This window comes from Stigmatopora nigra, chromosome 6 (genome assembly GCF_051989575.1).
Source record: "Stigmatopora nigra isolate UIUO_SnigA chromosome 6, RoL_Snig_1.1, whole genome shotgun sequence".
Taxonomy (NCBI): domain Eukaryota; kingdom Metazoa; phylum Chordata; class Actinopteri; order Syngnathiformes; family Syngnathidae; genus Stigmatopora; species Stigmatopora nigra.
The window spans coordinates 14,575,329-14,600,763 of NC_135513.1; the positions used below are offsets into that span (position 1 = coordinate 14,575,329).

Consider the following 25,435-nt stretch of genomic DNA (forward strand, 5'->3'; position numbering starts at 1 on the left):
ATTATCGCAGCGCATTAAATACAAACATTTATCATGTAATTAATTTATTTCCTATTAAGCTTTATACCTACATTATTTTAAAATATATATTACAGCAATTAATTTGTCAGTAAAAAGTTCCATTTTGTACACGAACTAAAGATATTTTTAGCCATTTTTCAACCCCTTTAAAACGTATCCAATTTTTGGAAGTAGACATCGAACAGCTTCGTTTTTTTTTTTTGTACATGCTATACATTTTAATAGACATATGGATATTTTTCCGAAGAGAAAGTTACCATCCCTAAGTTGTATTTACAATACACGAATAAAAAATAAAAAGGCACACATACAGTACAAGGACCAACGACATACTTAAATAATAATGATGGCATTTTGTGTAACTACTTAAATAATGAAAATGGTTATTCTATTCACACCATGTCGCCTGCCGCGGCTACAATGCAACAACATTCACATTAAGTGCTAACAAACAAAAAACAAACAAAACATAACCAAAACAAAATAAAATAAAATTTAAAAAAGCAACAAAATAAACGTTTTTTTCCTTTCCTCTCCATTTTACAGCCTCAAAAAAAAAAAATCGGACTTTTAGCGACGGGAAACAAAAAAGAAAACTGCTAGCTTGTTAGCATGCTAATGCTAACATTGCTAAAGCAAACTGAAGTTTTGAAAAGTCGAGCAGCGTACGGACAAAAGCGGACTGTCAAATTGTTTTTGTTTTTCTCTCCCATATATTAATAAAATTAGAAAAATAAAAAAACTATGATAATAAAAAAAAATTATATATTTTCTGGTTTTTTTAGTTTTTTTTCTAAGTAGTAGTGTGTAGTAAACCCTATAAAAGAGAATATTTATATTCTTCTTCTTCCCTTTATGGTTTGGTTTTCCATTTCCCCCAAAAAAATATATCATTTTTAATTTTAATCTTAATTTCATGGCGTCCAAATTTTAATCTCACAAGAATAATTGCATGAGATTAATCAAAATTAATCCCATTCTGTAAAATGGAGAATTTAAAAGGTCTAAAATAACACACTTATGTACTGCCTGGTTCATAAAATAATAATAATTCATAATTTGACTTTGCATGGTGAAATAATAATCTGAGATTAACGACAATGAAATGTAATTTGTACAATTCTGAATGCAAAAGCAGTATTTTTTCTTAATAGTATGTGAATTCTATACTAAAAAAATGAGAAAATGTGTTTATAAGCAGTTCAAATAATGAAGTATGAATATGAATATGAAAAAAAAAACATTGTTTTGAGCCAATAAATGTATCGATTTAGCTAGTCTGCTTTTTTCTGTGTCTCCGTGTAAAAAGGGCTAGCTAGCATTAGCATGTAGCGCAAGTGTAGAAAGATATTTTTGAAAATATTTCACAAAAACGCAGTTTTTGAGGGAGGGGCTTGTTTTTTTTTGTCTTCATCCCGCGTTGAAAATGTCCAACAGTCTCGCGAAAACCGTAATTTTTTTGTTGTTATTGTGTTTTTGTTTTGTTTTCTCCAAAAAAAAAAAATGTCTTGACGGCCATGTTTTTTTTTTCTCCGTGTGCGAGTCTTACCTTTCGGCGCCGAACCAAAAACATCCGGTCAAAGGCAGCTGTTAAAAAAATTGAAAAATGAAAAGATACCTCGTGGGAGAGTCTAGGTAGATTGGCGTAAGTGGGAGGGGCCAGCCGGCCGGGGTTTTTCTTTTTTTAGACGATGTAGCCGGTCAAGTCCAGGAGGTACGAGGTCATATCGATGATGTGGTCCAGCAGGCCTTCCTTTTCCTGGTCGTTGGGCATCCCTCGCTGGCTACGTTCGCATTGGTCGCCCGAGTAGCCGCTCTTGCACAGGCACTTGTTGGGTTCCAAGCAAACGCCGCCGTTACGGCACCCCGGTTCGCACTTGGCTGTGGGATGCAAAAAAATGCTTTCAAAAATATGACCAAAAAATAAATAAGTATGAAAATGCCATTGGCCATTTTTACTCACCATCGTCACAAGTCATGTTTTATAATAGGTTTTGCATGTTCTTTTATTTTGAAAGGAGCAAGATGGCTTCCTGTCAACGTCAGTTGTCTCAAGCAGAAAACAATAATTGATTTGATTTTGATTTTTTAAAATTTTTTAACTATTGAAAAAATGAAATTTCATATTCCACAAAAAAGTAAAAAACCTAAGGTGAGGCTCCCATAAATTGGCGCAGTGGGTATTTTTTTTAAGCAATTTTTTGCTTTAATGGACGACCATTTTTCTTTAATTTTGAGTTTGTGAGTATTTTAATAGAATAATCAATAAAAATGGTTAAAAAAGTTATTAAGCGCCCTCTGAAAATGTCCCAAGCTAATTTTTTTTAAATGAAGGACAACAGAAATGATTTAAAAAGTGTGTCGGAATCTCACCAATACGGCAGAGCGGCCCCTCCCAACCGGGGCTACAGCAGCACTTTCCGCCAGGTGTGCAGTGGCCGTTTTTGCAGTGGCGGGAACAAGCCGTCATCAGCAGTTCGGGGGGCTCCGCCTGACGTTGGCACTCCTTGGGCGCCGGGGGCCTGCAAACAAAAATAATTGTATTTTGCATAAAATGTGGAAAAAAACTCACTTGTGGCTGCTATTGCTAGCTAAGGGGTGCCACTATCTTATCTTAAGATAACAAACTAGACTGCTACGGATACACTTCCTGGTTGTACTGGTCACATGACTGACTTTTTGAATTTGTCTATGTACAGGCAACTTTTTCAGATGTGAAATCCTGCAGTAATTCATTTTGTATTTCAGAAATATCATGTTCAATGATTTTTCTTAAGATTTTCCCTTCAAAGTAACACATTTGTAGTACTTAAAAAATATAGAGGTGAAAATTGTGAATCAGGGGTGGCTTAAACGAGAAAATTGGGAATTGGGACGCCTTAAATGAGAGAAATTGTGAATCGGAGCAACTTATATGAGAGAAATTGTGAATTGGGGCGACTTATATGAGAGAAATTGTGAATCGGGCGGCTTATATGAGAGAAATCGTGAATCGGGCATCTTAAATGAGAGAAATTGTGAATCGGGCGGCTTATACAAGAGAAATTGTGAATTTGGGGCGACTTATACGAGAGAAATTGAGAATCGGAGCGGCTTATATGAGAGAAATTGTGAATTGGGGCGGCTTATATGCGAGAAATTGTCAAATTCAACGATTTTAATGCAATTAATATGCAAGAAAATACAATAAATGGCAGCCAGTGAGTTAAAATACAGTTTAAAAAGGCATTTTTATGGAAGGATTTCAAGTTGGCCTTTTTAAAAATATTTTTAGAAGCGACTCTTGGAGGAAAAAACAAGTTTGGACACCCCTGATGTCAAGTATACGGAAGGAATTTCCCTGTTTGACAGCCGATGTCACGTATCGGCAAACGTCTCCGGCTTCTTGTTTATATGCGGCGTATGTATTTATCGGAGCCAGCGTGTATATGTGTGTTTACCGTGTACGCACGTAAACGGCGTGGGTGGCGGGCGGCCGGCTACATGTGCGACCTCGGGTTGAGATCTACGGAGTGTCGCCCCAAAAAAACAACAACAAAAAGACCACCCTTAAATCTTCCGCCATCTCCACAAAGACGACAATACGTAGTAAATATACTCGCAAAGACACAAAAGACGGACGGACTCAAAGAGGCCAGCTGGGATTCGCCAAAATTCGGCGTTTCGACCGTCATGGACGCCCAAATTTGACCTGATTTGAAGCAAAAAACGGTTTGCAAATACTACAAAAAATGTTTTGGTACTTTTTAAAACAAGTTGAGGTAAAAATAATATTTTGGAAAGGTACTACTGTACTTTTAAGAGCAAAAACTGTATTAAAGATAAATAGTTTTAACATTGCAAAGCTAAGTTAGCATGTTAGAAAGTCTTAATATCAAAAATGTTAAGATTTTTACACTAAATTGCATAAAAAAGCATAAAAAGACCAGATGACCAAATTTGACTGACTAACCAACTATTAAATAAATAAAATAACTAAATAAAAATATAGTTTAACATCGCAAAGCTAAGTTAGCATGCTAGAAAGTCGTAATATTAGAAGAGTTAACAAGATTTTACACCAAAGTCCTCATGAGAATAAATAATTTGACTGACAAACAACTATTAAATAAAATACTTAAATAAAAACTTAGTTATAACATCACAAAACAAAGTTTTCATGTTATAAAAATTAACAAAATCTTACACCAAACTCCTCTTAAACATAAAAAAGCCCAGAAGACCAAATTTGACAAACAACCAACTGACTAAAACTTTAAAAAAATATTTTTTAGAGAATAAATCTAAGCTATTAACACACAAGAAAACTTTTAACAGATTTGACGCACATAAAAAAGAAAAAAAATGACTTTTTTACACTAACATTTAAACAAGCCCATCAAAGACGCCATCTTTTTTTACCAAACAAGACCATAAAGTACTATAACAAAAAATACATATATATATTTTAGCAACATAACTCCAAAACGCGAATTGCTTTGACTTTAACGACGTCGCAATTCCATTAACCGCCACAGAAGTCGCTGTTTCCTTCCTTTCCTTTACCAAACAATACCATGAAGTACTATAATTAAAAAAATATATATATTTTAGCAACATAACTCCAAAACGCGAATTGCTTTGACTTAAGCGACAGTGCAATTCCATCAACCGCCACAGAAGTCGCTGTTTCCTTCCTTTTCCAATCAGTTATGGCCTGTTTATTATCTGAGGCGCACTTCCACTGACAAACAAATACCTCCAGATGAGGTCATCTTGCCGAGCAAGGCATGTTTACACAAACACCGCCGAGGGATTTTATAGCTAATGTTTCCCTTTAGGGCCTTCAGCGCCCTACCTAAGAGCCCCGCCCCCTTTGTCTTGCCAAACCACGGTAGAAAGAAGACGAAGAAGACCCCCCGAAAAATGACATCAGCGTAGTACAAGAGTGAGATTGTAATGTCATCCAAAATAAATCAGGCTTTTTCACGAGTGGGCGTCGTACTCTTACGGCAACGTTGATGACGTGATCCTTAAAAGATGGAATTTCAGGAACGGAATAAATTGCGCTGTGATTGGCTGGATACCAATTTAGGGTGTTTCCTGTCTTGGTATTGATCGTTGGCTGGGAAAAGCTCCAGCACCCCTCAATGTGATTGAAAGGAAAAAATTGGATTGTCTAAAGTGAGTATTTTCTAATATTTGACGTAATATGAGCTCAGATGAGGTTAAAAAAGGCCAAAAAGTTTGAATCTTAACAGAAAGTTGGGGGATTTTTTTACATGAACATTAACTACATTTTTACTTATTTTTAATTCAATTTCCATTCATTTTACTTCATTTAATGCAAATTTTCTAAAATTAAATGAATTACAATTAAATGTCAATTTTTGTTCATTATTAATGAAATTTTCATTTATTTTTATTCATTTAATTTAAATATTCTAAAATTAAATGATTTAAAATGAATACAAATTAAATGAAAAATTCAGCTCATTTTTAATTTAATTATCATTCATTTTAGTTCATATAATTTTAATTTTCTAAAATTAAATGAATTTAAATGAAGTAAAATTAAATTAAAAATTAGCAGAATTTTAATCTTAATTTTCCTAAATTAAATGAATCAAAATGAATGAAAATTAAATTAAAAATGAGCACAATTTTTGAAGAAAATGTAGTTCAAAATTTGGAAATACCTACAAAAAATTTGAATGCAGACAAACAGCCGTGATGAAGACAGAAAACGTGAAAAAAAATTCAAAATATGACTAAAAATAAACAGCCACAAGGCAAGTTTTACAACAAAATTATTGCAGAAAAAAACTCATATAGGAATCATGGTGACAAAGATGATCGCCAAAACAAAACAATCAATATCAGAAGTAAAAATGTTAAAAAAAGTGCTCCTTGAAGAAAAAAAAACTAATTAAACATTACTTGGCCCGAAATGAATAGAAAATGATGACTCTGTCTCTATTGGAACCCTAATTGTAACAAATGAAAGTCATATGTCAAAGCGCCGCCGCGACACGCCGTTGAGGTCGGAAAGATGTCTCCAAAACGCGGCAGACATCAAATACGACGACGCGAGTCCCGCCACCCAAAACATCTGCGGCGTCCGTCATTCATTCCAAACGGCGCTTGGGTGGCACTGTCGTCACCCGCCCGCCACCGATGGGCTACGTCGCTCTCATTTTGCCACTGCCATTTTTTTTCCAACTCCCTTCTCTTGTCTCTCTTCATTTAACAGGAGATATTTCATTCATGCGGCTGTTTTCACTTAAACGACCACAAAAAAATATAAAAATCACGTGCGTGTGTCGCAAAGTTAAACCTTAGGGCGGTATATTAAAAAAAAGTAATGGATTTTACTTTTTTAAACGCTGGCATTGGGCCGAGACATTTTGGGATGTTTTGTCGGTAGTACTTGGCGAGGTATTTAGATTAGATGAGATAACTTTATTCATCCCGTATTTGGGATGTTTCATTGTTACAGTAGCAAGAGGTTGAGAATACAGACACAGCAAAAGACACCCTAGACATAAATAAATAGCTCATAAATAAATAAATAAATAATTTAAATAAATAAATGTATAAAAACAAATACGTATAAATAAATGTATAAAAATAAATATATATAAATATATGTATAAAAAAATCTGTAAATATATAAAAAATGTAAATATATAAATAAATAAATCTGTAAATATATGAATAAATAAATTTGTAAATATATGAATAAATCTGTGAATATATAAATAAATCTGTAAATATATAAATAAAAAATATGTGACTTATAAATAAATAAATCTGTGAATATCTAAATAAATAAATCTGTAAATATATAAATAAATAAATCTGTAAATATATAAATAAATAAATCTGTAAATATATAAATACATTTGTATATATGTAAATAAATAAATCTGAAAATATATAAATAAATAAATCTGTAAATATATAAATATTACATCCGTAAATATTAAAACAAATGTTTTTTTTATATAGGTAGATAAAGGCAATGGTATAAGACGTTGGATTTTTCACCCTATTTTACGGCATTTTTCCCCGCTTTACGGCATCGACAAGATTTTTTTCCCTGCTGCCTAAAACTTCCAAAATTCAAACATGGCGGTTCTGTGCGTCAAGACGGCCTAAATCCCTCCCACAATCCTCGAGTGAGAGACGCTGAGTTGATTAGTCGCTGTGACAATCTAGCATGCTTTATCCAAACTTTAATTCCATAACTAATTAACTACTAATTTCTATACCCGACGATTTGACTTTATAATCCCAAATCGGCTTAAAGTACACTATATATAGAAGATAAATTTTTCCCAATGGGAAAATGTGATAGAAGTATCCATTTTTTTTCAAAAAATCTAATGTGACTGGCAGATAAAAACCCTCCAAATCCGTATTCAAGATGGCACCCTGTTGCTCCCCCTCTTAATTCGGGCATTTTGCAATGGGACCGTCCCGATGGAAACTTACGGTGTCACCTATCGCGCTCCTCAATGCGTCGTCGCCGCCTTAAATATCTCAACGGCGGCAGAATTAGACGCGGAGGAGCCATGGTGGAAGCGTACCCAATAAAACGCCGTCAATCAGCGGCCTCTCGTAACTCATCGCACCATCACCCGCCGCGAATGGCAACCGGAGATAAGCCCTCTTAGTATCGGGAATCGCTAACGGGGGAGCCACATTAGCGTGCGCGCCGGCTATTTTAGGACCACCCGAACGGACCGACCGAGGGGTTTTATTTTTGCTGAGAGTGGGGGAAACAAAAAAAAAACACCTGTTCCACTTCAACTCGTGCTTTGCTAACCTTATAAAAATGACTTTCCACTTTCTATGCCATTGACGTTGCACTATGTCAATCAAAAATACGGTACGTATTTCCAGTCACATTCTGAATTTCCGATTATTTACGGATAAGTACAGTACTTTAGGGGCTTAATTATGCATTATCAGCAACAAAACACTAATATACCAAGTTTTGACTCACCAAATAAATGATAGAAATATGTCAGAGTGCCGTATTTTTGGACTATAAGTCTCACCTGAGCATAAGTAGATTTTCCGAGTATAAGTAGATTTTCCAAGTATAAGTAGATTTTCCGGGTATAAGTAGATTTTCCGAGTATAAGTAGATTTTCCGAGTATAAATCGCACCTGAGTATAAGTCGCACCTGAGTATAAGTCGCACTAGTCAAATAATAAACAAAGAAGAGAGAGAAAAATATGTATATGCTAAAGTAACAAGAGCAAAACGGACTACAACAGGCTAGATAAAAATCTGTCATCATAAAAGTTATGAATAAAATCACTTGTTGCATTTTAGTATTAGTTTCAGGCAGAGCCAAACTCCCAAAAAACGGTGATTTATAGATTTATAGTCCGTAAATTCAAACAGTATTTAAAAAAATAGAAAATTAGAATTGGACACTTTTGCTATTTTCCTTAAAAAAGTCGCATAATTTGCTTTGACGAGCCATATTTAATTTTTTAAAAAAAGGCCTACCTTTTGGGGTCCACCAACTTGTAGAGTTTCCCACTGTGCGACTGCGCCATACTTTTACAGCTCGCCAGTATGTAGCCTTCACCTGAAAGCAAAAGACAAACGTTCACATGAAAACGGTTGAAAACAGTAGATATTAAACTCTCATGAATATAATTTTGAGAGCTGGTTTCAACAGTATTTAGATATTAAACAGTACTTGGGTATGAAACAGTACTTAGAGATTAAACATTACTTAGATGTTAAACATTACTTAGATGTTAAACACTACTTAGATATTAAACAGTACTTAAATATCAAACAGTACTTAGATATCAAACAGTACTTAGATATGTAACAGTACTTAGATATTAAAAAGTACTTAGATATGAAACAGTACTTAGATATTAAACAGTACTTAGATATGAAACAGTACTTAGATATTAAACAGTACTTAGATATTAAACAGTACTTGGATATTAAACAGTACTTAGATATGAAACAGTACTTAGATATTAAACAGTACTTAGATATTAAACAGTACTTAGATATCAAACAGTACTTAGATATGAAAGAGTACTTAGATATTAAACAGTACTTAGATATAAAACAGTACTTATATATTAAACAGTACATAGATATTAAACTTCTCTCTTAGATATTAAACCGTACTTTGAATTAAACAGTACTCAGATATTAAACTCTCTCTCATGAATATAATTTTGAAAGCTGGTTTCAACTGTAAACTCTCAGTCACCATATGGCTGGCGGCCAAAAGATCGGCGACCAAACGACCGGTTACAAAAGAACGCGTGCCTCTAATCGACCACCGACCAATAGCATATTCTTACCCAGTTCATCTTCTCCAAATCCCAGTATGTGTCCAACCAGCGTAGAACCACAGGACGCGGTGGATCCCAAACACAACGCTTTCTCCTGCCACTGCTCCGTCGCCGCAGACGGCGTTATCGACGACTTTTGGAGAATCCGCAAATTCCTAACACCCAAAAACAAAAAAAAACATACCATGATGTATTTCATTTTAACACATGACCTCAAATCGACATATTTTTGTGGTCGAGTTAACTCATTGTTTTATGGTTACTAAGTTTGACATCAGCAAATGAGGACATATTACAAAGTGAAGAAAAGTATGACGAGTGCGTGGGCAGGATGTCCCGGATCCATTTTCACTGAAATGGCCGGGCCAGGGTAACGCAACACCCGCGTTTTAACCCCCCCCCCTCCTTTAACGCGGTCGGAACTCCGTATTTACCCTGCCGTCGCCCCACGCCACGGACAAACGGGCTGAAAAGACGAGGGTCTATGGCGATGACACATTTTTAGTCGAGAATATAACATCTGATGAAATAATAAGCAAAATTCTTGTCAAAAATGGCCAGTTTAAACTCAAATTTAGTGGCAACATATACACAATTGTTTCTTTTTTAAATCACCCGTTCAAATGCAATAATATTTATTATTAAATATGATAAATTTTAAAAATATTTGAATCACCTGTTAGCCTCAATGCTAACCGGTACTTACCCCAGTTTATCGCCAAAAACGTAACTCCCGTACAAGCGTCTGGACTGGCAACCTCTGTAGATGAAACCGCCTACAGGTGGCGCTCCTCCGATGGACTGCAGGTCGTAGACCGAAGGTTCGTTTTCTGAGCAGGAGGAAGAAAGTAAAATGTTTAGTTGTGTATTGCCAAGCTAAATCAGGGATAGATGGGAAAAATACCAAATATATTGAACAAAATACTACAAAAATCAGTCAAAAATAATTGTTTTTTTTTAAAAATAACATTCATTTTTCCCACAATAAAGCTCTATTCATCACAGTAATTCATTATAATGAAGACTTTTTAAAATTAATTAATAAAAAAAAAATTAAGAAAAAAAAAGCAGTTCCGAAAATATGTTTTAAAATTTTTCCTTTTGATCGGAGTTGGAACATCTTTTTTAAAGCTACTTTATGTAAATTATATTCACTTACAGAGACTACAAGTTCGGATATATTGTACATATGATGCCAATAAATGAGCTAAATAAAAAAAAATAACTAATACCCAAACAGCAGTCAATAAATATAAAAATTCCAAACTTTTTTGCGCAACAATTTGGCAGACGACTTTGCCTCTGATTTGACACGACTAAAAAACGTTGAATCGTGGCGCAAATACGACCCTTTTCCCATTTAGTCGATTCCACGCTTATTAAGACAAACACTTTAATTACGCGAGGATAAAAAAATGGTCCCGAAAATAGTCCAAAAACATTTTTTTCCCTTCTGATGGTTAGCGGAAGGAACCAAGATGGGGGACGGGAAGCCGTCAATCCCGTGGTTATTGGTGTCGACAGCTCTAAATCTAAAGTGCGGATGCAATTTTGCACACTCTTGGCGTAACTGTGGAGGGGTTTGGGGGGGGGGGTTGGGGGGTCTGGGGGGGGGGGAATTGTCTTGTATTTCTCTGGCACTGGCCATGTCATTTTGACATTTAACCTTTCTCTACCTCAGCGTTTATCCTGGATTGTTTTTCCAGCGCTTGCCAAAGTGCCGTCCGTGTTGTTACAAAATGTCTTTTGGGAGAAATTATTTAACGGCAAAATGAGATAGAATCTGGACAGATATGATTAGGAAAATGAACTTAATTTGTGTAATGTTGCAGTTGAGCGGTGAGAAGAGTATAATGGTGACGTAATAGGAACCAGGAGAGGGCGTATGACTCAATGGAAAAAAAGATGAATTCTTTTTATAAAGGGGAGTATAAAAAATATGAAGTTTTATCTAATTTTGGGCAAATGGTAAAAATTGTCATATATATTTTCTAATCTGGGTTGTCGATTTTTTTTTTTAGCAAAACAAGGGTGTCAGACTCATTTTAGATAATTTTTATTTTTATAAATGGATTAAAAGAACTGGATTAAAAGCCCTGAATATTTTTCAGTTTTTGCAAGAGCTAAAACAATGTTTATTTGAGCTTTTTATATATATTTTTAGATTTAAAAAAATGTTTTTTGAACTAAAAACGGAAAAAAAAGATTAAAAAATGACAATAATTGATTTAATAGGAGGAAAATCATGAAACTTAATATACATTTATACTCTTCATTTTAATTTAATCCTAAAACACAAAGTCAACACTCATGATTGACTTTCCCGGGCCGCACAAAATGATGCGGCGGACCAAATTTGGCCCCCCGGCCGTCACTTTGACACCAGTAGAATATTTTATATACAAACGACTTCTTTTTTAAAAAATTATGTTAATAGTTAAACATAAAATTGTCATTAAGTAAACAAAAAAATGACACGACGGGCCAGATTTGGCCCCCAGGCCGCCACTTGGACACACGTGGAGTAGGAAATTAGAATTTACCGTAATCCTTCCCTTTGTAGATCTCCAAAATCCTCCCTGTAGTGGAGTTTTTACCACTGGCGTCCGTACAAATCAAGAGAAGGCTCCCATTTTCCGTCTGGAGGCGATCCACACTGCACCTACGCCGACAAAAAAAAAACAAAAAACGACTACTAAATACTCACAAATTTTCACTTTGCACCAAGAATAACATGATAAAATAAAAATTCAAAACAAAAAATCATTTAATACACTCAGAAACACAAGAAAAGCATCATAAAGGTCTTAGCCAATAGGAGGCCATGAAGATAGTCAATGAAAAAGCAACTATGTTGTGCCAATTTCAAAATAAAAGGAGTGGCTTTATATTTTTTGGTATACATTTGACATTACCGAACTTGACCCACCTTCCCGGATCATGCAGGCCTTGCGCAAAGATTTCCGGAGGCTGATTGGTGCTGTTAAAGTACGGGTTGTCCCTCGGTATGGCGTACGGGGACGCGCACTCATCCGTGTCCACGTCCACCCGCAGGACAGAACCGGTAAAGTCGCTGTGTGCACATGAGGGGGGGGGGGGGACTGGTCAGGGTCGAGGTGGTGGTCTCCTGGGGACACTGTCCTTACCTGAGTCCGTCCATCTCCTCCATGTCGTCCAAGGTGATCATGCCGTCCCCCAGGACAACGTGTAGAAGACCCTCGGGGCTGAAAAGGAGCTGTCCGCCTAGATGTTTACGGTGGAGCTCGGCTACTTCGATTAGTACGCGGAGGGTGCGGGTGTCCACTTGGTTGGGGTTCTTTCTGAGGTGGGGGAATAAATAGGCAAAAAAAGACAAAATGTCAGCTATATTGTTATTTTTTTACTAATTTATATTGTGTTTTTTTTATTTTTATAAAAGGATTAAAAGCCCTGAATATTCAATTTGTATAGATCTTTTTTAAAAATATATTTTTAGATTTTACAAAATGATTTTTGAACTAAAAACACAGAAAAAATGGATTAAAATATGAGAATTATTGATTTTAAATGGGAAAAAAATCAGGAAATATAATATACATCTATACTCATTTTAATTTGCATCTAAAACAGAAAGTTTGTGATTTACGTTATCGGGCCGCACAAAATGATGCGGCGGACCAGATTTGGCCCGCGTGCCGCCACTTTGACACCAGTGAGTGGAAAAATGACAGTATTTTTTTTTTCCACCGACCAAAAATAGCTTCTTGCCCTATAAAGACTTAAAGAGATTAAGTGTCGACTTTTGAAGAGCTGTAGTGACCTTTGCCCTTGAAATAGTCAACTCAAATACGCCGGCGGGTTAGCGAATTGTCGTCCTAGCGTTTGAAGGGCGGTCATGGACGTTTGGTTACCTGGACACGGTGTACTCGACCACGCGGAGAATGTGGTCGTGCGGTCCGATAGCCCAGCGTTCCTGGTTGGTGGTATAGGAGACGTAGAGCTTGCCATTCTTCTTATAATTGGGATGGAATGCCAGGCTTAGCAGGCCTCTTTCATCTCCGCCCTGCAGTCAGACGGCAAAGCACAAAAGATTCAAGAGTTAATTATGCCCCGCCTCTAACATGTGGCTTCCCAAATGCACCCCCCCTTACTAATCCCCCATTTTTTTTATATATATATTTGGATTGGATAACTTTATTCATCCCGTATTCGGGAAATTTGGTTGTCACTGTAGCAAGAGAGTGAGAATACAGACACAGAAAAATACATTTTATCCATAGATAGTTAGGTAATAAATTAATAAATATGTGAATAAATACATAAATAAAGTGTGTTGCTGAAATATACATGTATAGATATATATATATATCTATAGATATATAGATATCTAGATAGATATACATAGACATATAGATATCTAGCTTCATAGATATAGATATATAGATATCTATAGATTCGTAGATATATAGATAATATCTATAGATTCGTAGGTATATAGATATAGATATATAGATATCTATAGGTTCGTAGATATGTAGATATATAGATATCTATAGATTCATAGATATATAGATATAGATATATAGGTATATAGATATATAGATATCTATAGATTCGTAGATATATAGATATAGAGGTATAGATATCTATAGATTTGTAGATATATAGATATAGATATGCAGATATCTATAGATCTATAGATAGAAAGAGATATAGATAGATAGAAATTATATATATATATATATATATATATATATATATATATATATATATATATATATATATATACATATATACATATATACATATATACATATATACATATATACATGTATACATATATACATGTATACATATATACATGTATACATATATACATGTATATATATACATGTATATATGTATACATGTATATATGTATATATGTATATATGTATATATATATATATATATGTATATATATATATATATGTATATATATATATATATATGTATATATATATATGTATATATATATATATATATATATATATATATATATATATATATATATATATATATATATATATATATATATATATATATATATATGTATATATATATATATATGTATATATATATGTATATGTATATATATATGTATATATATATATATATGTATATATATATATATATATATATATATATATATATATATATATATATATATATATATATATATATATATATATATATATATATATATATATATATATATATATATATATATATATATATATATATATATATATATATATATATATATATATATATATATATATATATATATATATATATATATATATATATATATATATATATATATATATATATATATACATATACATATACATATACATATACATATACATATACATATACATATACATATACATATACATATACATATACATATACATATACATATACATATACATATACATATACATATACATATACATATACATATACATATACATATACATATACATATACATATACATACATACATACATACATACATACATACATACATACATACATACATACATACATACATACATACATACATACATACATACATACATACATACATACATACATACATACATACATACATACATACATACATACATACATACATACATACATATATATATATATATATATATATATATATATATATATACACATACACATATATATATATATATACATATATAGACGCCCATTTTCCACCTTCGGCCGTACCATTAGCCGCCATTATCGTTCGTTTGACTCCGGGCCGAGACTCCGCCCACCCCCACCCCGTGTGGCCGCCCGCGACGCCCCCCCGTGGGGATCCTTCCAGGCGGGTCCCCATTGTGCGTTGATTTGTGTGTGTAATCTTTGGGGGATATCGGTGAATGCGGCGCTGAGTGGCTGAAAGAATTTATTAGCTCGCTGGCAGTTCATAGAGAGCACAAAAGTGCAGAGTGCGCTTCAAACTGACGACGCCCACCCTCCACAGCCGCTCCGTCACCCCCGCGCTCCTTCCTGGTGGACACAAAAGGCATGTGAAATTCACGGCTTGAGGGGAAAGGGCGGTAAAGGGTGGTAAAGGGGGGGTCTGCCAACTCCCACCATCTTGGCAACATGTTTAGAAAACATCTAAATTGCTTGTGTAATATGTAAACTTTTCGTATGTCGGACCCAAACGACGCCGGTGGTCCGGTTGGTCGTCGTCGCGCTCGCGGTAATAATCGGCGGGACGCTCAGGGCTTTTGAATGCGTTTCTCTGGAACAAAAGTGGGGGAAAGTGACAATCGGGGGGCCGTGAAAACCGATTTTCATTGCGGCCCAGGTCGAAGGAGGGTTGTCATGACATCCCATAAATATCTGTTATTGTACGAGGTAATTGTGGGGGGGTTGAATGGGGAAAAATGAGAGATGTGAAGAGGTGAAAATGTGAAGTTTGTATTGGGGAGGGGGCAAGTGGATTTTAAAGGGAAAGTTTTTGGTAAAAAAGAGTTTTTGGTAAAAAATTTGAAATATTTGGGATTTTTTTTTGAAAATGCTAATGTGTGGTTATGATGTAAGATGTAAAAGGATATAGGATTTTACATTTATTTTTGGGTAACAATTGGGAATGGGGCAATTGGATTTAAAGGGAAAGTTTTTGTTAAAAAAATGAGTTTTTGATTAAAAAAAATTAATATTTGGGATTTTTTTCAAATGCTAATGTGTGGTTAGAATGTAACATGTCAAAGGACACAAGATTTTAAATTTTATTTTGGGGTAAAAATTGGAAAATTTTGGTACAAAGTACTTTTATTGCGTATTTACTACTTTATTCCACTATTATTTTTTACGGTATTTTTTTTTGTAAGTACATAAAAATGTTAATACTCAAATACCAATGTGTGTACTGAATCTAAAGTGGATGATTTTGAGATGGATATATATTTTTTGGTGAAAGTAAAAGGGGCAATATTTGCCTAAAAATGTGATGTTTTTTGAATGTTTTCAAGTGTGTTAATCAAATGTGACATGACTAGAATAGCAATAATAAAGTCTGGTGTTCAATATAAGACGAGATATCCTCCCCAAAAAAAAAAATTCAACTCAAAATTTTGAACCAATTTGCAAATATAATCCAAAAACAAAACGCTTATTAACTAAAGCTCGTGATGTTTTGATGGCGTAACTCTCGTCCAGACGGTGACACCGGCCACATGTGGACTCGGCAAAGATGACGCGCTGTGGCGGAATGTACTACGAGCGCCGATAAGCGAGAAGCGAGACCCCCGGCGGGAGCCCTGGGGGTCTCACAACCGTGTTGTGAAAGCTGCCGAGATAGTCTCATAAAAACCTGGCCGGGGGATTAAAACAAAAACCAAAAAGACTTCCAATTCCCGAGGACGGCTACGTCCACGTATCGTATACGGACTTAACCGCCATCCCAAAAGACGAGTCCCTGAAAAAACAAGGTAACGAGCATTTGAACTATTGACCTTTTTGTTAATAACACCCTCGAATTGCCTCATTTTTTACATTATCTTTTCATCGAAAAAAAAACACCTGCTGCCACATTCCTGGCTTCCCTCCATTCGACAAAAACTAAAATCGCAATTTTGGGGGAAAGTATTTTGACATGGTGACGAGTAGGATGCGCTATGCTATGTTAGGCTAACTCAGTCATCTTAAAATTGAGGTGTAAAGTTACGCTATCATGAGTTTTTGTCAAAGAGTGCAAAAAAATAAGGGATTAAGATGTATGCAGATCTATAATGTTTGAAATTGTACAATAAAAATAATGTAAACTAAAATCGCAATTTTGGGGGAAAGTATCTTGACATGGTGACAGGTAGGACGTGCTAGGCTATGTTGCGCTAACTCTGTCGTCTTAAAATTGAGGTGTAGAGTTGTACTATCATGAGTTTTTGTCAAAGAGTGTTAAAAAATAAGTGATTAAAATGTATGTAGATCTATAATGGTTGAAATTGTACAATAAAAATTAACAATGATATTTTTAGTCAATGACTAAATAATTCTGATGGTACCTTGGTAGCATGGTTAAGTAGTTCTAAAAAAATGGCCAAAATGTGTCGGAAATTCAGACATTTTGATTTGAAATAACTTTTTTTAATGTTTTTAATAGGTTTTTAAACCTTTTTTGTAATGTAGATTTTGTTTTTTTTAATCAAAAAATAGTGTATTAGCAATTTTTCCCATCAGTACAAACTGAAACACTCAAAACTCTCCCTTGAGCTTATCTAAAAACTAAAAAAAAACAACTAAAAACCATGAAAAAAAAAAAAATTCAAGACTTAGTTTTCTTCCAAAAATGAAATGTAGGGCAAATCTAAGTACAGATAAACTCTTACGTTGGCCAAAATCTAGCAGGAAGTCAGCTATTTTAACCCAAAATCTCATCATCGGGGGAATTGTAGTCTTGTACTCCTCTGAGTAAATTTACCCGAATGATTGGAAGCAGGTGTCCCAGCCATTTTTAATTTTATTTTCCATTACGCGGGTTGTCAAATTTGCCCAATCGCAAAGTAAGTGAACAACTCGTTTGAGGTCGACGCCCATCTCGTTAATTTGCCGTTATAGATGTTATAGACACACACAAAAAATGGACTAATTCTTCGACGGTAAATGAGCCCCAAAATTGGCAGTGACATTTTGCTGCCCCGGCGGCCGGCAGCTGCGCGGAAATATATTCAAGCTGAGTCTTGTCCAATCGCATTAGAGGCGAGGGAGGGAGGGAAATATCCAGCGGTTGCGGAGAGGAGGATGACTGGAGGATGGCGCGCATTTGCGGCCAAACCGGCGGACGCGGATCCCATTACAAGGGGGAACACCCACGGAGAAGCGCCGTGCTATTGTTGCGCGTGGTTTTTAACTCTTTCGAAGCTGTTGACGTTGAGGGACGTCCGTGGGTGGAATGGATTTTGGAAGGGAGTTCACTTTTTTGGTCAAAACATTAAATATGAGGTTAATATGCGCCGGTAATCAAATGGAGTTCGACAACCTTAATTTAGAGTGTTCGATTAGTGCAAACGTGTCAGACATTTTAGATATAATATTTAGATTTTTTAAAAATAAATGGGATTAAAGAACTGGATTAAAAGACAGGAATATTCCGTTTTTTATAGATCTAAAACAATATTTATTTTAGATTTTTTAAATGTATTTTTAGATTTTACAAAATGATTTTTGAACAAAAAACATAAAAATGGTTAAAAAATGACAATTATTGATTTAAAAGTGGAAAAATCAGGAAATTTAATATGCATCTATACTTATATACTTCATCATTTTGAATTTTGATCCTAAAACAGAAATGATTAACTTTTCTGGGCCGCACAAAATGATGTTGCGGGCCAGATTTGGCCCCCGGGCTGCCACTTTGATACCAAGGAATTAGTGTTTCTTGGATGTGGGAGGAAAACTGAATATCTGGAGAAAAGCCACTCACGCAACAGGGCAACACGCAAACTCAACACCACATGTGTCAAAGTGGTGGCCCGGGGGCCAAATCTGGCCCGTTGCATCATTTTGTGCGGCCCGGGAAAGGAAGTGATGAGTGCTGACTTTCTGTTTTAGGATCAAATTCAAATGAAGAGTATAGATGTATATTATATTTTCTGATTTCCCCCCTTTTAAATCAATAATTGTATTTTTTTAATCCTTTTTTCTGTTTTTTTTAGTTTAAAAATCAGTTTGTAAAATCTACAAAAAGCTCAAATAAACATTGTTTTAGATCTATAAAAAACTGAATATTCAGGGCTTTTAATCCAGTTCTTTTAATCCATCCAATCTACACTATGGAGTTAATTGGCGCCTGGAGGGGCCACGGAGGATGGGCTTGATGAGCGTGTGCTAAGGAAACACAGGACATCCCAATCTGATGAAAAAAGCCTATCTTTGGGTTCTGTACTAAAAAGCATCTCCATCCTGTTGACGCTGCCGGTAAACAGAGTCGCGGGATCGGCGATTGGCGAGCGTGCCCGGCGTCCCGCAAGGGGCCACTAACTCCGCCCCCCCCTATTCAAATGCTTTGCTCGCTTTGACTACCGGTAAACAAACTGTGAATGAAGGCATGCGTGAGGGGGGGGGGGGGGGGGTTAAACTTCCTGTCCGGGAGCGTGCGCATCATCTAATCACGCCATCTGAAGAATTCCAGACACTTCCGATCGCTCTCCTCAAAAGGTGGATCTTTTAAGATCGAAATGTGGCAGAGATGAGGAAAATATGCATTTGTATTTTTTGGGGGGGGGTTGGGGTGAAGGGGGGGCTATAAAAGATTATTTTTACTATGGATGACTTTTTATTTATGCAATTGTGTCAATGTGTTGTTTAGATTGTAAAGGTAAATCTGCTATTAAATGATAATATTCAATTAAAATACAGAATATTTTAATTTTATTCAAAATTATTTTTCAAAATAATTAACAAAAATATTTTAAGAAATACATTTTTACATCTTAAAAAAGCAAAATAAATCTGCTCTATATATTTTAAATCATAAAGGAGCTATTTTGACCCAAAAAAGAACAATAAATCTACATTTTTTCCTTATTTTTTTTTATCATCTATAATTTTCCTTTTTAAATTTAACTGTAGAATTGTAAGACATGTGGGGGTCTTTCACTGATAAAAAATTTAAATTTATTCAAAATAATGTGTAAAAATATATATATTATTTTTAAGAAATAGCTTTTTACATTTAAGAAAGCAAAAAAAATCAGCTTTATATATATTTAAATCTTTAAAAATGCCCTTTTGGCAAAAAAAAACAACCCAAAAAATGTTTAAAAAAATCCTTAAAAATATGTATTGTTATTTTTTTATCATCTATAATTCCCCTTTTGAAATTGTTGGCCGAAATGTAAAATCGTAACACATTTGGGGGTCTTTCGCCAACAATGATCGATCAAATACTCCATTAATCCACCACGCGTACGCTAATTTATCATAAAATAGCATCATGACCCTCTCCGTCGCATAGTGATGACATCACACGAGCACAAAGGTCAAGCGAGACCTTTCCCGGACGACTCACCTTCAGGCCGCTCTGCACCAGCTTGTGGATGTCCAGGAAGGGTTCCTTGAGCAGCTGCAGGTCGGGGCCCAGGATGCGCACAAATCCCTCCCGCTCCAGGACAAAGAGGCGCTGGGAGCCGTCGCCGCAATGCGCCACGGCCACCGGCTGCCGCAGACCACTCAACACCTCCTGGGCACAGTAGCAGTTGTGTTTGTGTTTCCTGGGCAATGGCGGAGACACGAGAAGGTCAGAGAAAAAGGCCCCGTCATCCATTTCCCAAGCTAGACAAATCAAAATGGCCCTGCACCTTTTCCCCTGAAAGGATCACTCAACACTTTCGGCCATTTTGGAAATAATAAGTTCATCGCTCTGACATTTTTTATGATAAAATTCAAGGAAAAATGACATAATCTTGACTATCTCTATATGACTGTCCCACTTTAGATGGCCATTGACAGTTTAGTTCAGAACAAAACGCCCCAAAAACACTTTTATGATGTATTAATTTGGAATTGAATGTGTTTGTTCATATCTGTCAACCTCTGCCAATTGCTCCTCTTATTAATGATTGCAGTTTCCCTTATTAAACAATAAAAACATTTAAAAAAACGGCACAAATCTACTCACATAGGGTACATTAAAGCCTAATATTTTATCCAAAGTGGATAGTGTGCCCAATCAGAATGTAGCAAATTTCTGTAGACACTGACATCTTGACTGTCCGAGTACATTGCTTACTGACGCGCTATATTTATATACTGAAAAGGCGCATATCATTTTAAAAGCATGACAGTATTGGACATTTTTATCTGCTACAGTGACTGAGATAATCCAGATTAGAGCCAAAATGGGAAAAACGAGATTGCCCCCCCCCCCCAAAAGTACTTAAATTTAAAACAAAAATTAAAAATCCAATAGAAAAGTTGTTTAAATTAAAATGATCAAAAAACGTTTAAAATACGGGATAAGTTGATAAGTATGTTTGTTATACAACTACAATGAAATATAAAGCTTCCTAAGGTGCATATATAAATAACTAGTCATAAAATATTTATATACAAAAGAAAATTGAGTTAAGTTTCCATTTTTTAAAAGTTTTTGTGCCTGAATGCGACCCTTGAAAAACCTGCAAAATGTGATAAAACAACTACAATGAAATGTAAAGCTTCATAAGGGTCATATATAAATAAGTAGTCATAAAAAGATTTATATACAAAAGAAAGTTGACTAAAAACGTTTCCACTTTTCTTGCTGCGTCACCGTTTTCCTGCCTGAATGCAACCTCAGAAAAACGACCAAAAAATGTGATAAAACACGCTGCCACAAACCTGCTAATATCTTCCATTTTCTCATCTCCCAGGTAGTTGGAATCTTGGCCCTGTACTTGCTTTCGTTGAAAATCTGGAAAGCAGAGGCCCTCGTCTCTCCTGCCGTAGTATTGGCAGAACTCGTCTACGTCGGCTTGGAACAACTCTGCGCCAAAAAATGAAAAAAAAAAAAAAAAACACAAAAATATCAGCGGATATAACACAAGAAAGGCAAATTTTTATAAACAATGCGGCTCATTCGTTGGAGAAGAAAAACTAGACGAGTCACGGACAGAAAAATAATTTAAAAAAAATGTGAGTACGTCGGGTTAAACCAAAAACCACGAAAGGGATTGTGGGCCAAACCAAAATGTGGGCTGGCTTTTTTCAGGGTGAAACTACGAGCCGTGGGGAGGTATGTTTGCTGGTATCCAATAATATAAATAGTTGGGGAGGGGGGAAAAAAACATTTATTGACAATGTACACCAGCTGTCAGTTAGCTATGATTGCAATGGTGGCATTTGGAGAGGAAGGCCTCCTCCTCCTCCTCCTCCTCGGTTGGTCGGGATCACCCTGAAACGTTTGGCCTTGGGCTTACCGTAAACAGGACGGCGTGTGTTTAGGATATTAATATTCTCTTTAGAAACAAAACGATCATGTATCAGTCTGGGAGGTCGATGAGAGAGAGAGCTCCGCCGCCGCCATTTGTAAAATGGACTCACATTCAAATATTGATGCAGTTGGGGAAAGTTATTGACTTTAAGATGGAAATAAAAGACCAAAATAAGAGGAATTGCAAATTTTTTAAGTTCCAGTTATATAAATTTGGGTTAAAAAGTTCATATTTTGATACCGAGGAAATGTAAAAATTGATTATGTGTCAGTTTTTCCTTAAATTGAGCAAATATATCCAACTTAGATGCTTTTAAGAAGGTTATTAGCAAAATTTTGGAGCAAATCAGTTGTTGCCCCCAACGTAAAACCCGTGCGGAAAACCCGGACTGGAAATAAAACACCAAAATAAGAGAAATTGCAGTTTTTTTTAAGTTCCAGTCACATAAATTTGGGTTAAAAAGTTCTGATTTTGATACTGAGGAAATGTCATAAAGATGGAAAAATTGCTAATCAGTTGTTGCCCCCAACGTAAAACCCGTGCGAAATCTATCAGGCAATCGTACAATTTCACCGTGACGGGCCCTAAGGGGATAAGCCGAAAGCCCACCAGTTGCGCGGCAAAAGATAAGATGCAAACAAATGACGTTTTTCCCATAAATAAAGCCACACAAAAATAGCACAGTGAGATAAACGGAGCTGGCTTGTTTGGGATTTTCTAGACTTTTATGCTCTCTTTGTTTGGCCAAGATTTTTCTACTAGTGTCAATAGAGTAAATATAGAGCACAAAGTGTACTACTTTTTTGCAATAGCTTTGAATTATTTATCTGTTTTTGACCTTTAACCTAAGTACATTTGACCGGCAACTAAAAGGGACCAAAAAAACGGCGACCAAATGTCCGGGAGACCAAATGTCCGGTCATGGGTCAAACTAGATTGTTTTTTACAAATAAAGTTTCTTCAAAAAAATCCTGTACACAATTTAAGACCAAAAAAATGTCTAAAACACAGGAAAAGTGTATAATTTGACACACAAAAATGTAAACAAAGACATTTTCAAAACCCCGGACAATTAATAGCATAAGTCGAGGTACCACTGTGTAATATGTCAATCTGTGTTTCCATAACTTGTTTTGGAATGTTTCTATCTAAGAAAAAAAATAACAACAACAAAAAAGTGGGGTGAGCGCGTGCTGGCAAGAAGCAGCGAGCGAGCGAGTTAGAGAGCGCCGAAGCTTCCATCTGGTTAGCTTCCAAAAGGCAACCTGGGTGGCCCGGCCCAAGTACTTGACATCTTGATGCACTTCAGCACTTTTGCATACACACTGGCTTTGTAGAAAAATAAATGTGTCATTCGTCACCACATATGCTGATCTGCGGTGGCGGCAACGGCGGCGGGAGGGTTCGGACTCGTGCTAGCGTGCGTACGTGCGTGCGTGCTAGCTTGCGCGTCAGCTTCTGGGCAGTCAGCTACGACCGACCCAGCCATGAGCTAATGTCGCGCGTGCTCCTGCCTGACTGCCAGCCTGCCAGTCGGTCGCTAGCCACCGATTGGCTATGACGGAAGCTCCATTTGGCTAAAATACAAAAACACCTGTATGGCTGCCTGACCGGACGTTTGGTCGCTGGTCTTTTGGTCCCTTTTGGTCGCTGGTCAAATGGTGACAGAGAGTTTACTGTTGAAACCAGTTCTCAAAATTATAAAAATTATATTCATGAGAGTTTAATATCTAATAGAGAAGTTTAATATCTAAATACTGTTTATTATCTAAGTACTGTTTAATATCTAAGTACTGTTTAATATCTAAGTACTGTTTAATATCTGAGTACTGTTTAATATCTAAGTACTGTTTAATATCTAAGTACTGTTTCATATTGAAGTACTGTTTCATATCTAAGTACTCTTTCATGTCTAAGTACTGTTCCATATCTAAGTACTGTTTCATATCTAAGTACTGTTTCATATCTAAGTACTGCTTAATATCTAAGTACTGCTTAATATCTAAGTACTGTTTAATATCTAAGTACTGTTTAATATCCAAGTACTGTTTAAAATCCAAGTACTGTTTAAAATCCAAGTACTGTTTAATATCTAAGTACTGTTTAATATCTAAGTACTGTTTAATATCCAAGTACTGTTTCATACCTAAGTACAGTTTAATATCTAAGTACTGTTTAATATCCAAGTACTGTTTAATATATAAGTACTGTCTAATATCTAAGTATTGTTGAAACCAGTTCTCAAAATTATATTCATGAGAGTTTAATATCTAAATATCTACGCCAAAAAACTCACGTAGTCGCAGATCGTTTGGTGGCTTTTTTTTGCTAGGTAATTAGCCGACATATGGCTGTTGGACGGCTGCCAGCCTTCACTGGTCCATGGCCATTCATGGCACTGGATGGGTTAAGGTGTCATGTTTAGGACAAATGACGTAGTTGCCTAAACCCATGGTGCTAAATTATCCGCTTGGGAACCACTGAATGATGTGTTCAAATTCATTAGTGTAATTGAGGGGTGTCCAAACTTTTTTTTTTTTGTCCCCAGGGCAGCTTTCAGAATAAATCAATAGATGAGTGCCATCTGAGAAAAACTTGTATTTGTTAAATTCATAATCAAAATCAGTTTTTTTTTTAAATACATTTTGATGGATTAACTTATTGTTTGCCATTGATGTCCAATCCAGTTTGACTGGACGGGCCTTATGAATATGATTATTGGGTGTTTAAAATTTTTTACCCACTTCAGAGCACTATTATACATATTTTCTATTAATTTATGGTCAAGAATGGGAATGAATAGAAAATCAATAAAAATTATAAGTCAACAGAAGGAATTAAAATGGTAAACATGAAATCAAAAAGTGACCCAAAAAAGGGAATTTCATAATGTGAAAATCACCTGACTATTACAAAAATAAATAAAAAATGAATGTAAAATTTAATAAGAAGTACCAAATGTGAAAAAAATGAAAAGCAATGATTGTAAAAAAAAAAAATACTACATTTCCTTCAACTGATAATGGAGGGATACATTCTGTAAAAAAACAAAAAAAGTCAAAAATCTAACAAAAAATGTAATATCGTATAATATTCATCTAAATTCTTGGCTAGCTGAC

At 35.3% G+C, this 25,435-nt stretch overlaps 1 protein-coding gene across 1 annotated transcript in view; it reads right to left on the reverse strand.

Annotated features, from left to right (window-relative positions):
* Window positions 1-236: 236 nt before the first annotated feature.
* hhip (hedgehog interacting protein) overlaps window positions 237-25,435 on the reverse strand; it is a 30,529-nt gene continuing 5,330 nt past the window's right edge. The window contains exons 3-13 of the mRNA XM_077718578.1: window positions 21,724-21,868; window positions 20,414-20,615; window positions 13,236-13,387; window positions 12,492-12,665; window positions 12,275-12,418; window positions 11,889-12,007; window positions 10,052-10,175; window positions 9,355-9,500; window positions 8,528-8,609; window positions 2,395-2,543; window positions 237-1,902 (exon numbers count right to left, since the gene is read on the reverse strand). Coding sequence (XP_077574704.1) covers window positions 1,706-1,902; window positions 2,395-2,543; window positions 8,528-8,609; window positions 9,355-9,500; window positions 10,052-10,175; window positions 11,889-12,007; window positions 12,275-12,418; window positions 12,492-12,665; window positions 13,236-13,387; window positions 20,414-20,615; window positions 21,724-21,868 — 1,634 coding nt within the window. The 3' untranslated portion in view covers window positions 237-1,705. The remainder of the gene's footprint in view (window positions 1,903-2,394; window positions 2,544-8,527; window positions 8,610-9,354; window positions 9,501-10,051; window positions 10,176-11,888; window positions 12,008-12,274; window positions 12,419-12,491; window positions 12,666-13,235; window positions 13,388-20,413; window positions 20,616-21,723; window positions 21,869-25,435) is intronic.